This window comes from Orycteropus afer, unplaced genomic scaffold (genome assembly GCF_000298275.1).
Source record: "Orycteropus afer afer isolate SDZICR_OR568_19922 unplaced genomic scaffold, OryAfe1.0 scaffold00311, whole genome shotgun sequence".
NCBI lineage: Eukaryota > Metazoa > Chordata > Mammalia > Tubulidentata > Orycteropodidae > Orycteropus > Orycteropus afer.
Genome location: NW_006921898.1, coordinates 3662069 through 3677704, shown reverse-complemented (window position 1 = coordinate 3677704; position 15636 = coordinate 3662069). Strand labels below are relative to the sequence as shown.

The window sequence follows — 15636 nt, the reverse complement described above, 5'->3', positions numbered from 1 at the left end:
TCTGCATTATAATTATTACTGTTATTTGTCTTTTAGATAAGAAACAGATCAAAACTTTTTGAGACATTGATTAAAAAACTAAAAGTCTAATCAAATTTATTCTTATGCTTTGTTTTTTGTGGCTTTTGGTGGGGGGGCGGCGATAGGAAAATTTGTAAAAGCAAACAAAGGAAAAACTTTTCAGAGAAAATAAGTATGTCTATGCTTCTGGCAGAGGAGAAAATAGAACTTGAGGACCAGCGGAGTGACTCCAGTTAGGAGAGCAGGCTGGCTCTGCAGCTTGCTGAGGCCAGGAGCCTTGCATATAAAGAATGGCACAACCTTTAGAGATTTCTATTCCAAGCCAATTTTTTTCTAATATTTTATCATCATTACTAGCAAAATAGTAAGAGCACACTAGATTATTTTGGATCATTGTCATAGTATTGAAAATTTGAAGGAATCTCCAGAGAGCATCTGGTTTAGTCTTCATATGTAATGGCAGTCACAGAGAAGTAATTCCCCTGACAAAATACTATGACATGTTCTGAACAGAACGTGGAACAAAATCAGTTCCCCTGATTCTATCTTTGTGGTTGTTCAAATTATACTTAGAACCTCCATTTGTGAAATGGTCATTACTCTACATTTGCAGAGTTAGACTTTATTTAATTGAAAACCAACCCTTAATTTCTGAGCACCTTAGCTAGTGTTCTATTTAAGCAATATCCTGGTTGCCTCCTCCAACAAACTTAACTTTAGTATGGCAGTTTCTCTTAGAGTGAAAAACTGGATTCCCTGGTCTGTGGTTTGGCTTGCTTTCTTGAGTAACATGGTATGTGTGTTTATCAAAGGTATGTTGTCATCCCTTGTTTGCTCAGATACCAGGCCAAATTCATTTCTTTCCTTCCTCACTACTTGGCAACTTTCTCTACTTTCAAGGAAGAATTAATGAGGCCCATGTGCCCTTCATATAGCCTTTGCTTTCATTTTTCTCCTCTATTTTCCATTCCTGGCTGTGTTGGCAGTGCTCCTCACCTCACTGCTGGTCAGGCTTGCACCACCTGCCTGCCGCTTCTCCTTGTCCCTGTGCTATCAGAGACTTCACATCCTCTGCTCCCTAAAATCACACATTGTCAAAGCGGTTCTCAGAGCTGCTCTTTTCCAGCCTTCTTTTCCCTCAGAGAAGCTCGATGACTTACCTGAGAACACACTGAGTGAGGGGCAGGACTGGGGCTGGAGCACAAATTTCTGACTCTTTGGCCCATGTTCTCTTCGTCTGTAGAGCAATCCTGTTCAGCATTTACTAGGGGCATGTAGGTCCCCAAAATGACTGAAATTAATTTTTAAGCTTTGTTACATTTTTTGTGGGAGCTCTGGTAGCATAGTGCCTAAGACACTTGACTGCTAACCAGAAGGCTAGTGGTTCAAACCCACCAGCCACTCCTCGGAAGGAAGATGGGGCAATCTACTTCCGTAGTGATACTGCCTCAGAAACCCAAGGAGGGGTCGCTATGAGTCGGGGCCAACTCGACGGCACATATCAACAACAACAACGGCATATTTTTTGTAGTTATTGATTTAATGCATCAACTCCACAGCAGTAGGTTGGGCTGGATTTTTTTGGTTTTATTAAATGTAGGTGTCTTTGTATAGTCAAGTATTTAATACATTAGACTTTATTATATTAAATACCTTCATATTTAATGTCAAAAATCCTGAGGTTGTGGTATAGTTTTCCTTTCATGGCTCTTCATTCCCACTGGTTCAGGTAGTTTCACTCCCTGTTTCTTCATCCCTATGCAGCACCCTGTGTGGCCAGTTTCTCCTTTTGTCTGGAAAACTTTGATCCTGAAGCCATATATTTTCCTGTCAGTAACTGCCAAGCCCACAGAATGGTGCCTGTTTATATGGGAGCATCCCTGTGGCATGATTTCCTGGGGCTGTTGCTGACCCAGAGCTCTTACTCACACTTTTCTGTTACTAGCCTGTTACAGAGGCAAAGATTCCTGAGAAGCGAGCCTCACTGTCCAAGCCGGCCTCTGCCCCAGCTGCTAGACCTGGCTCCAGGAGCACCCAGACTGTTCTGAAAGCCCCAGCAGCTGGCACTCCACCTGCAGCTGTGTCAAGCAGTAGGAATCCTCCTGTGCATCTGCTTAAGAGGCCCACTGGTGAGTATCATCTATCCTTCCCTCCCATTGGACCTAGAGGGGAGGAGTGTAGAGCTTAGGCTTCACCCCAGCTATAGCTCTGGCCCGCATCACAGACTGCAGGTCGGCTTGTAAACCAGCTCTCAATGGTGTACATTGGAAAGGGGCAGCCTGGTAGGTCTAGTCATTTAATAAGACTGGAACTTCCATGTAAAATTAACCATTCTGTATGGTCAGAATAATCTTGGACCTGTCATGAACTCCTAGGTAGAATTTATCATTCCTTTCTTTCTGACCCCAGAGTGTGATCATGGGCTTGATAAGAAATAAACAATTCGATTCCACAGGCCTGTACTGATTACCTACTTCTAAAGCCATGTGGAGGAGCTCTGGTAGCATAGTGGCTAAGTCACTTGCCTGCTAACCAGACGGCTGGCGGTTCAAACCCACCAGCCACTCCTTGGAAGGAAGGTTGGGCAATCCTACTTCCGTAGTGATACTGCCTCGAAAACCCAAGGAGGGGTCACTATGAGTCGGGGCCGACTCGAAGGCACATAACAACAACAACAACAACAAAGCCATGTGGAAGGCATTGTAAGGACTGTGGAGAAGAGTAGACACAGTACCTGGCCTTGCATACTCCATAGGCTGAAGGTCTGTACCCAGCTGTCCAGTTTACTGATCTTTTCCAGAGACTAGCATTGGTACTCATTAATTGTTGAATGAACGAATGACTTTCAGTATTGGATGAGACATTCAGTAGGTCAGTTGGTTAAAAGTGAATCTCTGTACAGCCATCAAGACTGAGGCAAAGCCTGCAGACGTCAAGAAGGTGACTACAAAGTCTGCACCAGGTAATACCCTATTCTCTGTTTTGTAGAACCTAGACTCTAGCCCCCTCCTTTTCTATGGCTTTAAGGTTTCATTTTGCTCTAATCTGTGGAAATCATTATCTTTCATGCCTATCTTTACAGCTGATTTGAGTCGCTCAAAGAGCACCTCCACCACTTCTGTGAAGAAAAACACCACTTCTACTGGGGCAACACCCCCAGCAGCAGTGACTCTCAACCGAGTCAAGCCCACACCTACGCCTCCCCGACCCTCCGTGACACCTACCAAGGACAAGAAGCCCTTGCCAGCCAAGCCTAACTCCTCCACCCCCAATCTGAACCGCCTGGGTACCAATGCTTCTACCCCCGATTTGAAGAATGTCCGTTCAAAAGTTGGCTCCACGGAAAACATCAAACATCAGCCTGGAGGAGGCCGGGTGGGTCTCAGAGGCTTGCGGTCCCTGGCATGCTGGCCCCTGCTTCTTCCTCTGCCACATTCAGCCATATTCTCCAGGCTTGTCTGAGTTCTCACACCAAACTAAAGGGCCCATCAAAGAAGAGAGAAAGTCAGGACATCTGATTCAGTGTCTGTTGACTTTCATCCTGGGCTCTGCAGTGGCCTTTGGGTCCCAACAGCAGAGCTGAGCTTTGGGTTTTCTCTTCCCATCTCAGTCAGAAGGCCTTCTGTATGTTGGGGTTTGGGTTTATGTTTTTGTTTGGAAGCAAAAGGGTTCTGCTTTTCAAAACAAACAGTAGAGGCCTCTGAAACTCAATGGGGGTGAAGGACACTGGACATAAACCCTGGGACCCAGTTATCATGGTTCTTACCCTGCACTGTGAATGTCAGGTAGACAGAAGATGGGTGGAGCCTCAGAAAGAGGAGTAGGGCATTCCCTTATGGCCTGGATGAGTTGTTGCAAGTGTCTGACTTTGCTAAATGAAAAGGTGCAACAGGCCACAGTGCTTCACTTTAAGGATTTGCTGGTTGCGTGCACCCCAGAATTGCTAACTTTTAGCAACCATAGGACTCAATAAGTGAAAAAGGTGATGGCAAAAATCCATTTGAGAAGGTTCAAGTCCCTGGAGCAGTGACCTTCTCATGTCTGACGTCATTCTTTAAAACCTAAGTCTCCCTTCCCCATATACACACACACACACCTGGAGTAAGATACTTAAATTGCTTTAATCCAGAACTGATGGGAAAAAAAAAAAAAAAAACCTGAGGAGGGACAAAAGTTATTGTTGACTTTTGGAAGACACTGATGATCAGCTGGAATTAGATTGGGATAAGGGCCTGAGAGTTGCTTTTGTTAAGAGACTGGCTCTGTCATATCCAGCCAGGCCTCTAGGGCTGTGTTACTGATGACCTGTCTTTCCCTTTGCTCTTTTTATGCTCTCATGTTGCAAAAGTTTGCAGGAGGTCTTGGAAGTTGAGTGACTAGGTCTACCAATATACCGGAGGGGTGCAACATTTTCCTTACCAACAGTGGTTCTCTGTAACCATGACAGCTTGCTTGAGGCATTTTAGAATGTTTGCACAGGAAAGCTGTATGATATGCAAATGACAACCTCCCCACACAAACACCCAGATGAGAATCACTACCTTGGGCTTCTCAGTCTTCTCTGTATCTTTCCTTTTCTTTGGTCTCTGCTTGACACCTCAGGACTTTGGCCTGTGGCACTCCGGCTTACTTTACCCTAGGAAATAATGTGTTTTCTCTGGGAGCAAGGATACACTGCTGCTGCCTGCTGTCCTGACCTGGACTTGAGTCCCTGCAGCCATCTTCCCTTCTTGGCATCTGGGCTCTTTTCCTCTTGGTTTGAATTTGCCCTCCCTTTATCTCCATCCAGGCCAAAGTAGAGAAAAAAACAGAGACAGCTGCTACAGCTCGAAAGCCTGAACCTCATGCAGTCACTAAAACAGCCGGCCCTATTGCGAGTGCACAGAAACTGCCTGCTGGGAAAGTGAGTTTTGTCTAGACTTTTACCTCTTGAAGGTAAAAGATGATAAAATATTCTTCCAGCCTGAGCCACTTTCCCTTCTCACACCTTTTTCCTGTCCTTACCTAGCTTTTCCTTCTCCCCAGTGTTCCTTCCTCTGTGTTTGATGACTGAACCATCAGAAAATATTTTGTGATAGCAGAGTCAGCCCTTGGGGAATTCTTATTCACCTGGGTAAAATGGCTCCAGAAATGTCACTTCTCACGTACTGATCTTCATCTAGCCCACCCCTTATACACGCAAATACACAGACAGGCACAGAGAGCACCTGAGTTCTTCCTCAGTGAGATGGCCCATTGGCACTCTTCTAGCACCTGGAACCTGGAGTCCCTGTGCTTCAAGTTGAGCTGGAAAATTCCTCTCATAATGCCGCTAGCCTTGGAGATAGCCTCATTTGTCCTGGTCTCCCAGATCACCTCATAAGTGAAAGTTAAGATGCTTATTTCCAACAGAAGCCCACTCAGCATAGGGGTTGTAACACCAGACAGCGGTAAGCGGGAACTCTAGGCTCCTCACCCTGGAGGCAGTCCCCTCCTGTCTGCTGTAGTGTACCTTCTTCCCTTAGCTGTAGTAGATGCTGGGTGGGCCTCTGTAGGGTGGGATGGCATTTGTATAGTTGAGGAGATGAGGAAGGTTGCACTGTGACTACTAGAGGCACGCTGGGTCTCTGGCTCAGACCCCAGGGCTCATGCAAAGTGGTTTGCTAGCCAGTTATTCATCATGGACACTGGAAAGAAGGCAGGAAATGAGTGTATGGGTTGGAGTTGGTGAAGATAGATTTCTCTGCTCTCTGGAAAACCTCAGCCTGGGGGCTAGAAAGGGCTTTCAGCTCTGAAACAAAAGAAGGAAGCTGATAACATTCCTTCTTGAGAAGGCCCAACAAGAATTCTTTGTTCCAAACCCTTATAGCTCTAGCCTTCGTGTTGGTTGATTCCAGAGGGAGCCATTGCTTACAATACAGTGTGATTTTGACCCCTGGATAGTGTATCAGTGCAGTCCTGCCTGGAGGCTGCTGCTTGCTTTGTACGTGAAACTCAGAAGGCACGGGATTTGGATTGAAAAGGTGTTTTAACCTTAGAAGTCTAGACCTAAACCTTTGGGTTCTGTGTGGCACTATGGCAACTGCCTAGGCTATACCCTTGCTCCAACTGGTGTCCAGGGTTTGATTTAGGCTTGAGATTCTACATGGTAAGCCCAGCAGCCTCTTTGATTCATTTGTATTTATATCTGCAAAACATCCCTTTCTTCCTGTTGGTGTCAGATCTGTGCCTCATTAGCCAGCTGCCCAGTGATTCTCAGAGCAGCTTTTGTTTCCAAGAGTGAATCTGGCTGGCTAAAACAATTCCAGGCACCAAATGTTAAGGCAAATGCCTTCCTTGGGTAGGAATCTCTCCAGATCAGCAGGGCCCTTGTAGAGAGGAACCACAGGACACTGTCCCAGCTCAGCACCCAAGGAGCAGTGATGTGATTGATGGTGATCAGGTAGCACTTGTGCACCACCTGCTTCTCCTGTTGGTTGTTCATGTTTTCAGTCCCTTTCTTGCTTCTTCAGATTTCTTCTGTGTTTTCCACACCTGGCTCTGCTGAAGGTGGGGGTGGAGTTTTAATAACACTCTTTGTTGGTCATTGTGGTCATGTGTGGACTCACTGCCTGTCCTGTATTGATTCTAACCAGACCTCTCCCCTTGTGTTGTTTTTTTTTTTTTCTTTTTCTGTTCTGTAACACTCCAGGTCCAGATAGTCTCCAAAAAAATGAACTACAGCCATATTCAGTCCAAGTGTGGTTCCAAGGACAATATTAAGCATGTCCCTGGAGGTGGTAATGTAAGTATGAGCTCTGGATGGCTAGTGCTGAGACACAGCCCACTGCAGCATATACTGGGGACAGGGCCACCTGCCTGTTCAGACAGGACCTGCAGTGGCCTGGACTAAGGTTTTGCCTAAGAAGCAGCCTAGGGAATTGAGGGGAGACTTCAGCACACAAATGTTTTTGCCCTAGGTATTTTCTGTTTCCAAAACTGCAACAACAGCCTGCTGCTGCCCACTTGATATCTTCTAACCCCTGTGGTGGGAAGTTTTAGGTTCTCTAGCTACATCAGAGACTTGGTCTCAAGGGCAGCAGATCAGCAGCAGGCCTGTTACTCATCTCAAGTCTACTCATAGGTATCAAAGTGGGGCCATTGTCAAGGCTACAACTGTAGGAGAACAGGTGCCTGGCAGGATGCCTCCAGGATCCCCAGCTCCTGACAGGGTGCATGCACACCTCCCATGTAGTACCAGTGGGTAGTCCCTGCTCTTATAAGTCCAGACTTGTGCAGAGTCCATCTTTGAATCCTTGTTACTATAGAACCAGAGAATTAATGAACATTTTCCTCTTCTGCCCTTTCTCTGCTTTTTTCTTTTTTAACTCTCCTTCTTTCTTTTTTGTCCTCTTTCTCTTTTCCTCTTTATGTTGTCTGTTTTCCTTTCTATTCTTGTTCCCCCATGTTTTCCAGTCCCTTCTCTTACTCCCTTTTCTCTACTTTTCTTTTTGTCCCCTATCCTGTTCCATGTAACTGTCCTTCCTTTTATTATGCTGGTATTCTGCATTGGGGGGACAGGTGACTTCACCTCACAGAGAGGTCCAGGTCTAGGAGGGACAGGGCAAAGTGTCATTGTCATTAGAGTGCATTGTGCATTTTCCACCTGTCCCTATGACAGTGCCCATGCAGAGCAGAGTTCTGCAGTGTTGTGCTAGTGGCATCTGTGGAGCTGTCCACTTGGAGCCTCTGCCAGACTCTAATTCTCCACCTACTGCTTCTCTGGCCCCAAGACTTCAGAGCCCCATTGTGTCTCAGCCACTCATTTACTTTCCCTTGCTGTTCTGACCCTGGACTAAGTCATGCTCTGCTCATCCTTTTCATGTTGAGTTCTGGTGGTCCTTCCCATCTCCTTGGTGGCCAGGCCATTCTGCCCATGAACAACAAATACATCCCCTGCCCCCAGCAGTCCTTTCTTGTCCCACTCAAATCCCTCTTACTGCACCCACTCCTAGTCATTCCCTCACCGACTGCTCTTCCTGGTGTGAGCTGGCACTATTCCCTTTCAGGTGATCTATGAACAGTTGGAGTATGTTTGATCAGCTTGGTAGTTGGCCAGACATTAGCCAGCCTGGCATAGGATCAGCTGAGGTGGGCGAAGCTTTTAAAGACAGTATCTGAGGTGATTCAACATCCAGCCTAGGAAGGGCCCATGTGGACATTAGCCTTAATTTTGTCCTCAGGTTTTTGGCCTGGGTAGAAACAGAAGGTGAACAGGGGGAGTCTGAGGCAGTTGGGTGTGCTTGTTCAGATTTGACATAGAAATGCATTTATCTGTGTTGTGCAGCATACCAGAGAACTCTAGCAATAGTCATCATTATCCATCACCTGCTATGGTCTTACCACGCTGCCTACATGTGACTTCAAACAAGAGGAAATGAGGAGCTGTACTTTTTAAAAATTATTTTCTGTCATTTCACTAAACAGGCAACATTAGGAAACTATGTGAAAGCCCTGTTTGCAGGTGGGTAGAGAAAGGTAAACGGCAGCAACTGAAACTTGAGATGCTTTAGTTCTTTTCATAACCTCCTTGAGCCTCGTTCATCATGCTACAATACACAAATATGCAGTTTAAAAATATTGGGCCTGCTGTGCAGACAGAACAGCATTACACTTCTAAGGCCCGTCTTCACTCCCCCCTTAAACACACACACACACACACACATTCTCTCTCTCTCTCTCTCTCTCTCTCTCTCTCTCTGTCTCTCTCTCTCTCTCTCACTCCTTGATGACAGAGAGAAGGGCATGAGCGGGGAGGAGATAGAGTGACATGTTAATGAGGCCAACATCGTGGCTAGTACTTCTGTTCCTGGGCCCAGTTTAAACGTTTGTGGCCGTTTTAATTTCATTTCACCCTTGTGAGGAGTATGTATACGTGTCGTGGGTTCTAAGACCCATTTGCGTGTCATTTCAACAAGCACATATTGATGATATCACTGTGTAGTTGGCCTGAAGGTTACCACAGACCAGTGGGGAGACTTGGATAAACACAACTAGAGCAAGAGGCAATGGGTCATGTGGTTGGTTGTACTAAGAAGAGCCAGGGAGAGGGCAGTTATTATGCCATCAAGCTTCACTGCAGGGGGAACGTTTGTGCCAGTCCTTTAAGGATGAGAGGCCCATGTCCTTGGCTAGAGAAGTAGTACGTGGTTTTCTGAGGCTGGAGCATAGAGTACTGGGGAGAGAGTAGTGGGGGAGATGTCTGAAAGCAGACTATAGAGCCCTCTGCATGCCAACCCAAAGAAGTAGAGCTTTGTCCTAGAGGCAGGGGGTGTTGTTAAGTGAATGGGACACAACTAACTTTATAAACTTTTTATTATGAAGATTTCAAAACATACACAAAAGTAGAAAAACTAGTAAAATGAACTTGATGGTACCATATACCCAGCTTCAGTTATTATTAATGGCTATTGTTTTATCTCTATATGCCTACTCTTAGTATTTTGAGCCCAATCTCTCACGTATTACTTCATTTGCAAATATTTCATGTGTAAAAAAAAAAAAAAAAAAAAGTTTTTTTTTTTAAACTAACATGTTAAGACAGGTTTGCTTATTTTGATCAGGATCCAAATAAGGTCCATAAATTGTGATTGGTTGATATGTGTCATCTTGGGTCTCTTTGAATGTTATGTTTCTTTTACTCTACAGGTTCCCCCCTTCTTTTTTTCCACCAGACAGTTTTTTCATGAATAAATTGGGTAGTTTGTCCTAGAATCTGGATTTTATTATATTCCTTTCTCCCTTGATTTTCTATAAATTGATTCAGGTTTGATTCCCTCACTCACGCATACACATACACACACACACACACACCCCATATTGGTAAGACTGTTTACTTGGAAAGGTGTGTCTTCTATTGGGAGGCACATCATGTCTCTTTCTTCTGGTTTCCTTTTTGTTGGCCCACCTCTATGTTGCTCAATACCTAGGACCATGAGTTCATTGGGAGCATGTGGTGGAGAGACTCTGATTCTATCATTCCTTCATTTATGAGCTGGAATACATCTATAAAGGGAAACTTGCCCTCAGTGACTATGGTTTGAATGAGGACAATGCAAGAGGTAGAGAAGTGGAGGCTTCCAGAACACACTATAGAGAACATGTGGGATCAGTACCTTGGAGAGTTCCCAAACCTTCAAGAGTAGCTTCTGTTAACTCTTCACAGGTGGTCCCAGGGCATCTCTTTCAGTTTTGGGATTGTGCGAGATGAACTTGTCACCATTGCTGCTGGACACATCATGGGCAAATTGGCTTGGTTTAAGCAGCTGCTAGGTCTTTGGTGAGAAAAGTACAATTCTCATGTTACCGTTATGAGGAAAAAGAATGAGGAGATACGTGGGTGAAGCCATTGTGGCCGCCTTGGTCATTTTCCCCCAACAGATAAAACACCACACCTTATTCTAACCTCAGATATAACATCTACAGTGGTGTAGCTACCAATTCTGTAGCTGGAGAATTCTGACTCCCATCAGTACATTTACCTGCATTGTATCATAAATTCCTTCCTTTTTTGAGAATAGCTATAAATGAACTATAGATTGGGGCCCAAAAAAGACATTGATCTTGTCTAGGGAAACTGCAGCCTTGTTGGAAAGATGAGTCAAAATGAAGATTGTGTTTGACTATAGTTTCCCCAGTACTAGCAGAGTATTCATCATATAGTGGATTCTCTGTAAATGATTATTGAATACATGAACCAGTTACTGTACAGTTCATAATGGTGTCCCTTTAAGAGATGATGTGAAGAAGAAGTAGAGTGAAGCTAGAGCCAGGAAATGTATGGAAAAGAAGACCTTTGAGCTGGACCTTAAAGGATGGGAGGAGGGTGCACTGTATAAGCAGAGACTAGAGGCAAGAGTGAAGGTGTCTCAGGCAAGCTGATGGTCGTGCAGTGGGTACTCTGTGCCAGGTCTTTTGCTGGGAGCAAATACAGAAATACAGTAGACACCACATCTGCCCTCTTGAGACCATATTTCTGTTGGAATTAAATTGTGTTCCAAAAAAATACATGTTGAATTCCTGGCCCTTGTTCCTGTGGATGTGGTCCTGTTCGGAAGTTGTTTTATTGTTGTTGTTGTTGTTACTGCTATTCTGTGTTAATAAGAGATCATACTAGTGTAGGGTGAAGCCTAAACTTAATCACTTTTGAGTTATGGAAAGACCAGAATAGACACTGACATACATGGGGAAGAGGAAGACAGACACAGATGGATCTCCAGTTCTAGGAACGCCAAGGATCACTGGCAGCTACTAGAAGCTGAAATAAATAAGGAAGGACATCCCCCTAGAGCTATGACCTGAATTCAGACTTCTAGTCTCCTAAACTGTGAGAAAATAAATTTCTGTTCTTTAAAGCCATTCACTTGTGGTATTTATTTTGATAGCCCTGGGTAACTAAGACAGCCATAGAAGATAACCATTTAATGACATTGTGGCGAAACCCCACTAGAGTGGTGTGACCAACTGACAGAGTATCATGGGTCACTGCATAATGGGGTTGATGGGCTGGAAAGCCAGGCTTCTATAGTAGCAGGGAACAGGTGGGCCACTCATGTCTGTGGCTGTTGTTTCCTAATTTAAAGACATGCTGTCAGTCCTGGTACTGATATTTTTCCAGTGCCCCTGCAAGGCACACATTGATAAAAATCTATTGGCCATCTTAAAAAGATGAAGCGGGACTGAGTACAGAGGACACCCAAACTAATCTCCATCCCCATTCATTCATTTTTAGTAAATAATCTTACAAGACAGTTCATCCTTTTGATTATTCACTGAACGTGAGCAGCATATCAGCTTAATGAAAGGGCTTGTGAGGGAGACCTTTAGGGAGCAGAAGGACAGATCAGGCATAGTCTCTGCAAATGTAGCACCCCAGGCTTCTGGGGAGGGCCTTGTGAACACAGTGCTTTCCTACTGGCTGGTAGAAAGAGGGAGTGCTCCCTGAGAGAGTGAGGAGGCAGTTCTTGCAAATGATTGCTAAACATTTGAAAAAAGGTTAACCTTTTTAATAACAATAACTAAAGCAACTACAACAATCCATGTTTCACTTATAAATTAGCAGGGTTTTTTTTTTTTTTTTCTCCTTAACAAGGATATCTAGTCCTGGGAGCATGTGGTGGGGCAAACACATAAGCTCTGCTAGTGGAGGTGTCAGTTGTGGTAGCATTTCTGGAAAGCAATTTGTCAGTATTTTTCAAGAACCTTAAAAAAGCCTGACTCTTTGACTGGGTAACTATACTTCTGGGCATGTTGCCTGAGGGAGTCATCAGAATTGCAAAGACTTATTCAGAAAGGTATTTATTGCTGCCATGTTTATTATAATACTGAAAAATTAGAACTAAAACTCAGTATTCAGTATTAGGAATGTAGTTAGGTTCATGTGGAATGTTACAGGATAAATTATTATGTGGCCATATTTTTGCAGAGCTTTTGTGGAGAGAATGCTTACAGTTTGGCCCAAGCAGGAATAGACAAATCTTCCACTCTCGGCCCTGAGGGGAAAACTGCTTTAAAAAGACGGATAGGAAATATTCTGAAATGTTATTCTAGGTTATCTCTGGGCGAGGGTTTTTTTTGTTTTTGTTTTTTAAGTGGAACAAACATTTCAGGAGATCTTTGAGGTTTAGGACCTGGAAAAATGGGAGACAACTGTCTGTGAAGAAGGTGTGCCAGGAGGGTCAGGAAGGAAAGGCCTGTGTGTGGGGGAAACAGACTGGCCTGATCTGGCCAGAGAGAGAATCAGAAACAAAGGGCGGGGCCAAGATGGTTCAAGGCTCTGTCAGACATTTTGAGAAGTGACCCTGACCTTGAGTAGACTGAGACAGGTTACGGAAAGAGAGCATAAACTTGAACAGGGAGAATATTAAAAAGGCAGCATGGATTTGGCCCTGACACTCTGTCTCTCCGAGGTAATGGTTTCTTCCTGTTCTGTTCTCAGGTTCAGATTCAGAACAAGAAAGTAGACATCTCTAAAGTCTCCTCCAAGTGTGGCTCCAAGGCTAACATCAAGCACAAGCCTGGTGAGTGGTCCCTCCCTTGCCCACCTGAACTCTTAGGGGCAGATGGTCCAGCTGGCCAGCCCTTTGGCTGGGGAGGGTTTCATTTGTACACCTTATCATTCCACAAAGATTCAGGGAGCCACCTCCCACCGGCCAGGACACAGCAATGTAAACAACACAGTGTACAATCTCTGTCAGGGAGGGAGGATCAGGATGCTAACATCTTATTTAACAGCTTAGGAGGATTGGTTTGTAAAGGCCACCCTTTGTATGGGTTTTCTCTTGAACACCTGGTGCATGTGTAGCATGTGGACCTAGACTGAGGGGAGAGGTTGCTCTAGGCTGGGAACCAGTGTCAGTGCCCGAATGGGCATTCCAAGAGTTAATACTACAGGAGCTCCAATGAGAGTGGTGGTTGGGACTTGCCTATTCAGATTCAGGAGCAAAGGAGGCTCCCAAGCAGTGAAGCATCACCTGCCAGCTCTGGCAATTACGCTGCTTGTTGTTGTTGTTGTTATGTGCCGTCGAGTCAGCCCTGACTCATAGCGGCCCCTCCTTGGGTTTCCGAGGCAGTATCACTACGGAAGTAGGATTGCCCAACCTTCTTCCTACTGCAGCAATGCAGAGTTTCCTTCTAGCAACATACAGCAACCTTGCAAAGGCCTTTGAGCAGAGCCTATATACTCTTTTGTTTTTTTATTTGAGAGAGTACATTTGTTTGGGTTTTTTGTTTTCCTTTTTTTTTTTCTAATTGTGATTTGTGTGAAAGTTTTCAGAGCAAATTCATTTTCCTTATAACAATTCATACACATTTTGTTTCATAACTTTGATTATAATTCCCACACTGTAACAGCTCTCTTCCCACTTCTTGCCTGTGGTTACCTTTTCCCTGTGTCCTCCTTTCCTGTTCATTCCTGCCCTCTAAGCTATCTCCCTGTGCAAATACTGCCCTTCTCATAGTTGATAGTTCTAATGAGTGTACCTACCTGGTGTAAATGTTCGCCTTACATGCCTGTCTGTTGTTTGGCTGGAAGCTATGGGAGTGAGTTAAATTCCGGGCCCTATAAGGGCCGTAGTCTTGAGGATTTCACCAGTCTCTATCAGACCAATAAGCCTGGTCTTTCTTAAGATTTTGAGTTTTGTTCCACATTTTTCTCTCACTCCAACTCTCCAATTTTGACACCTTTCCAAGTGGTTGACAGTGATAGTCAGGCACCATCTAGTTCTTCTGGTCTCAAGGTCATGTAGGCTGAGGTTCCCATGGTTCAGTAGTCCTTTGGACTAATTATTTTCATTCATCTTTGGGTTCCTTCACTCTTCTTTGCTCCTGGTGAAAAAAGAGCAATTGTTGCATCTTAGATAACTGCTTGCAAGCTTTTAAGACCCTAGTCACTACTCATCAAAGTAGAATTGAGAACAGTGTTTTTATGTAGTATGTTACACCAGTTGAACTTGATGTCCCTTGTGACCATGGTCCTGAGCCCTTTCTCCTCACACATAGGAGTTAACACACTGTCAGGAGAATCAGAAGCAAACAGTCATCTCCGTACCTTTAGAGGAGCTCCCCTTAAGGCCGCACTGTGTACTCTGGGCTTGCCTGAGCCTGGTTAACTGCACACTGGAAACTGGGAGGGTGGTGAGTGTAGAGTGCTGGCACAGGGTTCTTCTTGGTTGTGGCACTGTCCCCATTGAAGGACAGAAAGATTGCCTTAGCCTGACTGGGGTCAGCGCAGCCCTGTTGGAACAGCTGTGCTCACTGTGCCACCTCATTTTTCCTCAGAACCACCTAGAAGCAGGTCACGTTTTCCCTACTTCTACACCGGCACATAGCCCGTCTTTGGCCATGCTGGGATTTCTGGTCCAGGCTCCTAGCTTTATCTGCAGGCGTGTTTCTCTGACACTCTTAGTGACCAGTTGATTTTTGTTGTTGTTTTTCCAGGTGGAGGAGATGTCAAGATTGAAAGTCAGAAGTTGAACTTCAAGGAGAAGGCCCAGGCGAAGGTGGGATCCCTCGATAATGTGGGTCATCTGCCTGCGGGAGGTGCTGTGAAGGTAGCAAGTGGGTCACAAGGGGGGGCACAGGTGGGCGTGGGAGGGAGTTGTGCAACTTGGGTCAGGGTCCCAGCAGATGAGCACCTGTCACCGCCCCTCAGTCTCTACAGGACTTTTGTCTTCACCCACCATTGCCGTGTTCCCATCATGCATCATCAGTCCTGAGTGAGGCAGGAGAGGTGATGAAGCCCCAATGAACCATATTTTGCCTGTCCAGCTAGAGGTAGACTTTGGTCCTGAGCTCAGCCTGTGCCCTGAGAGCTATGGCCTCCCTTACCTAGTGAGGCCTTGAGCCTGTCCCAGCCATTTGCACAGGCACTTGTGGGCTGGGGCATAGTCCCACTAGGCTAGGTCTGCACCATACACTGCTCCCCCAGCTGCCTCATGAAGGAGGGAAATGTGGTGCCTTCTACATGTGCGGCCCCTGTCCTGGCCTGGGAGCAGCATGGTGCATTTTTAAGTGCTGAGGGCAGTAGGCCCGGCATTCACCTTACCCTGGAGGGCCTTCCCACGACCATTGCAGTTCAGTGCTGTGAGAGATGGTAGC

At 45.3% G+C, this 15636-nt stretch overlaps 1 protein-coding gene across 1 annotated transcript in view; it reads left to right on the top strand.

The window, feature by feature from the left end:
- MAP4 (microtubule associated protein 4) overlaps window positions 1-15636 on the top strand; it is a 206039-nt gene that overhangs the window by 188218 nt on the left and 2185 nt on the right. The window contains exons 10-16 of the mRNA XM_042782424.1: window positions 1967-2150; window positions 2924-2983; window positions 3104-3396; window positions 4811-4924; window positions 6692-6784; window positions 12977-13058; window positions 14977-15089. Coding sequence (XP_042638358.1) covers window positions 1967-2150; window positions 2924-2983; window positions 3104-3396; window positions 4811-4924; window positions 6692-6784; window positions 12977-13058; window positions 14977-15089 — 939 coding nt within the window. The remainder of the gene's footprint in view (window positions 1-1966; window positions 2151-2923; window positions 2984-3103; window positions 3397-4810; window positions 4925-6691; window positions 6785-12976; window positions 13059-14976; window positions 15090-15636) is intronic.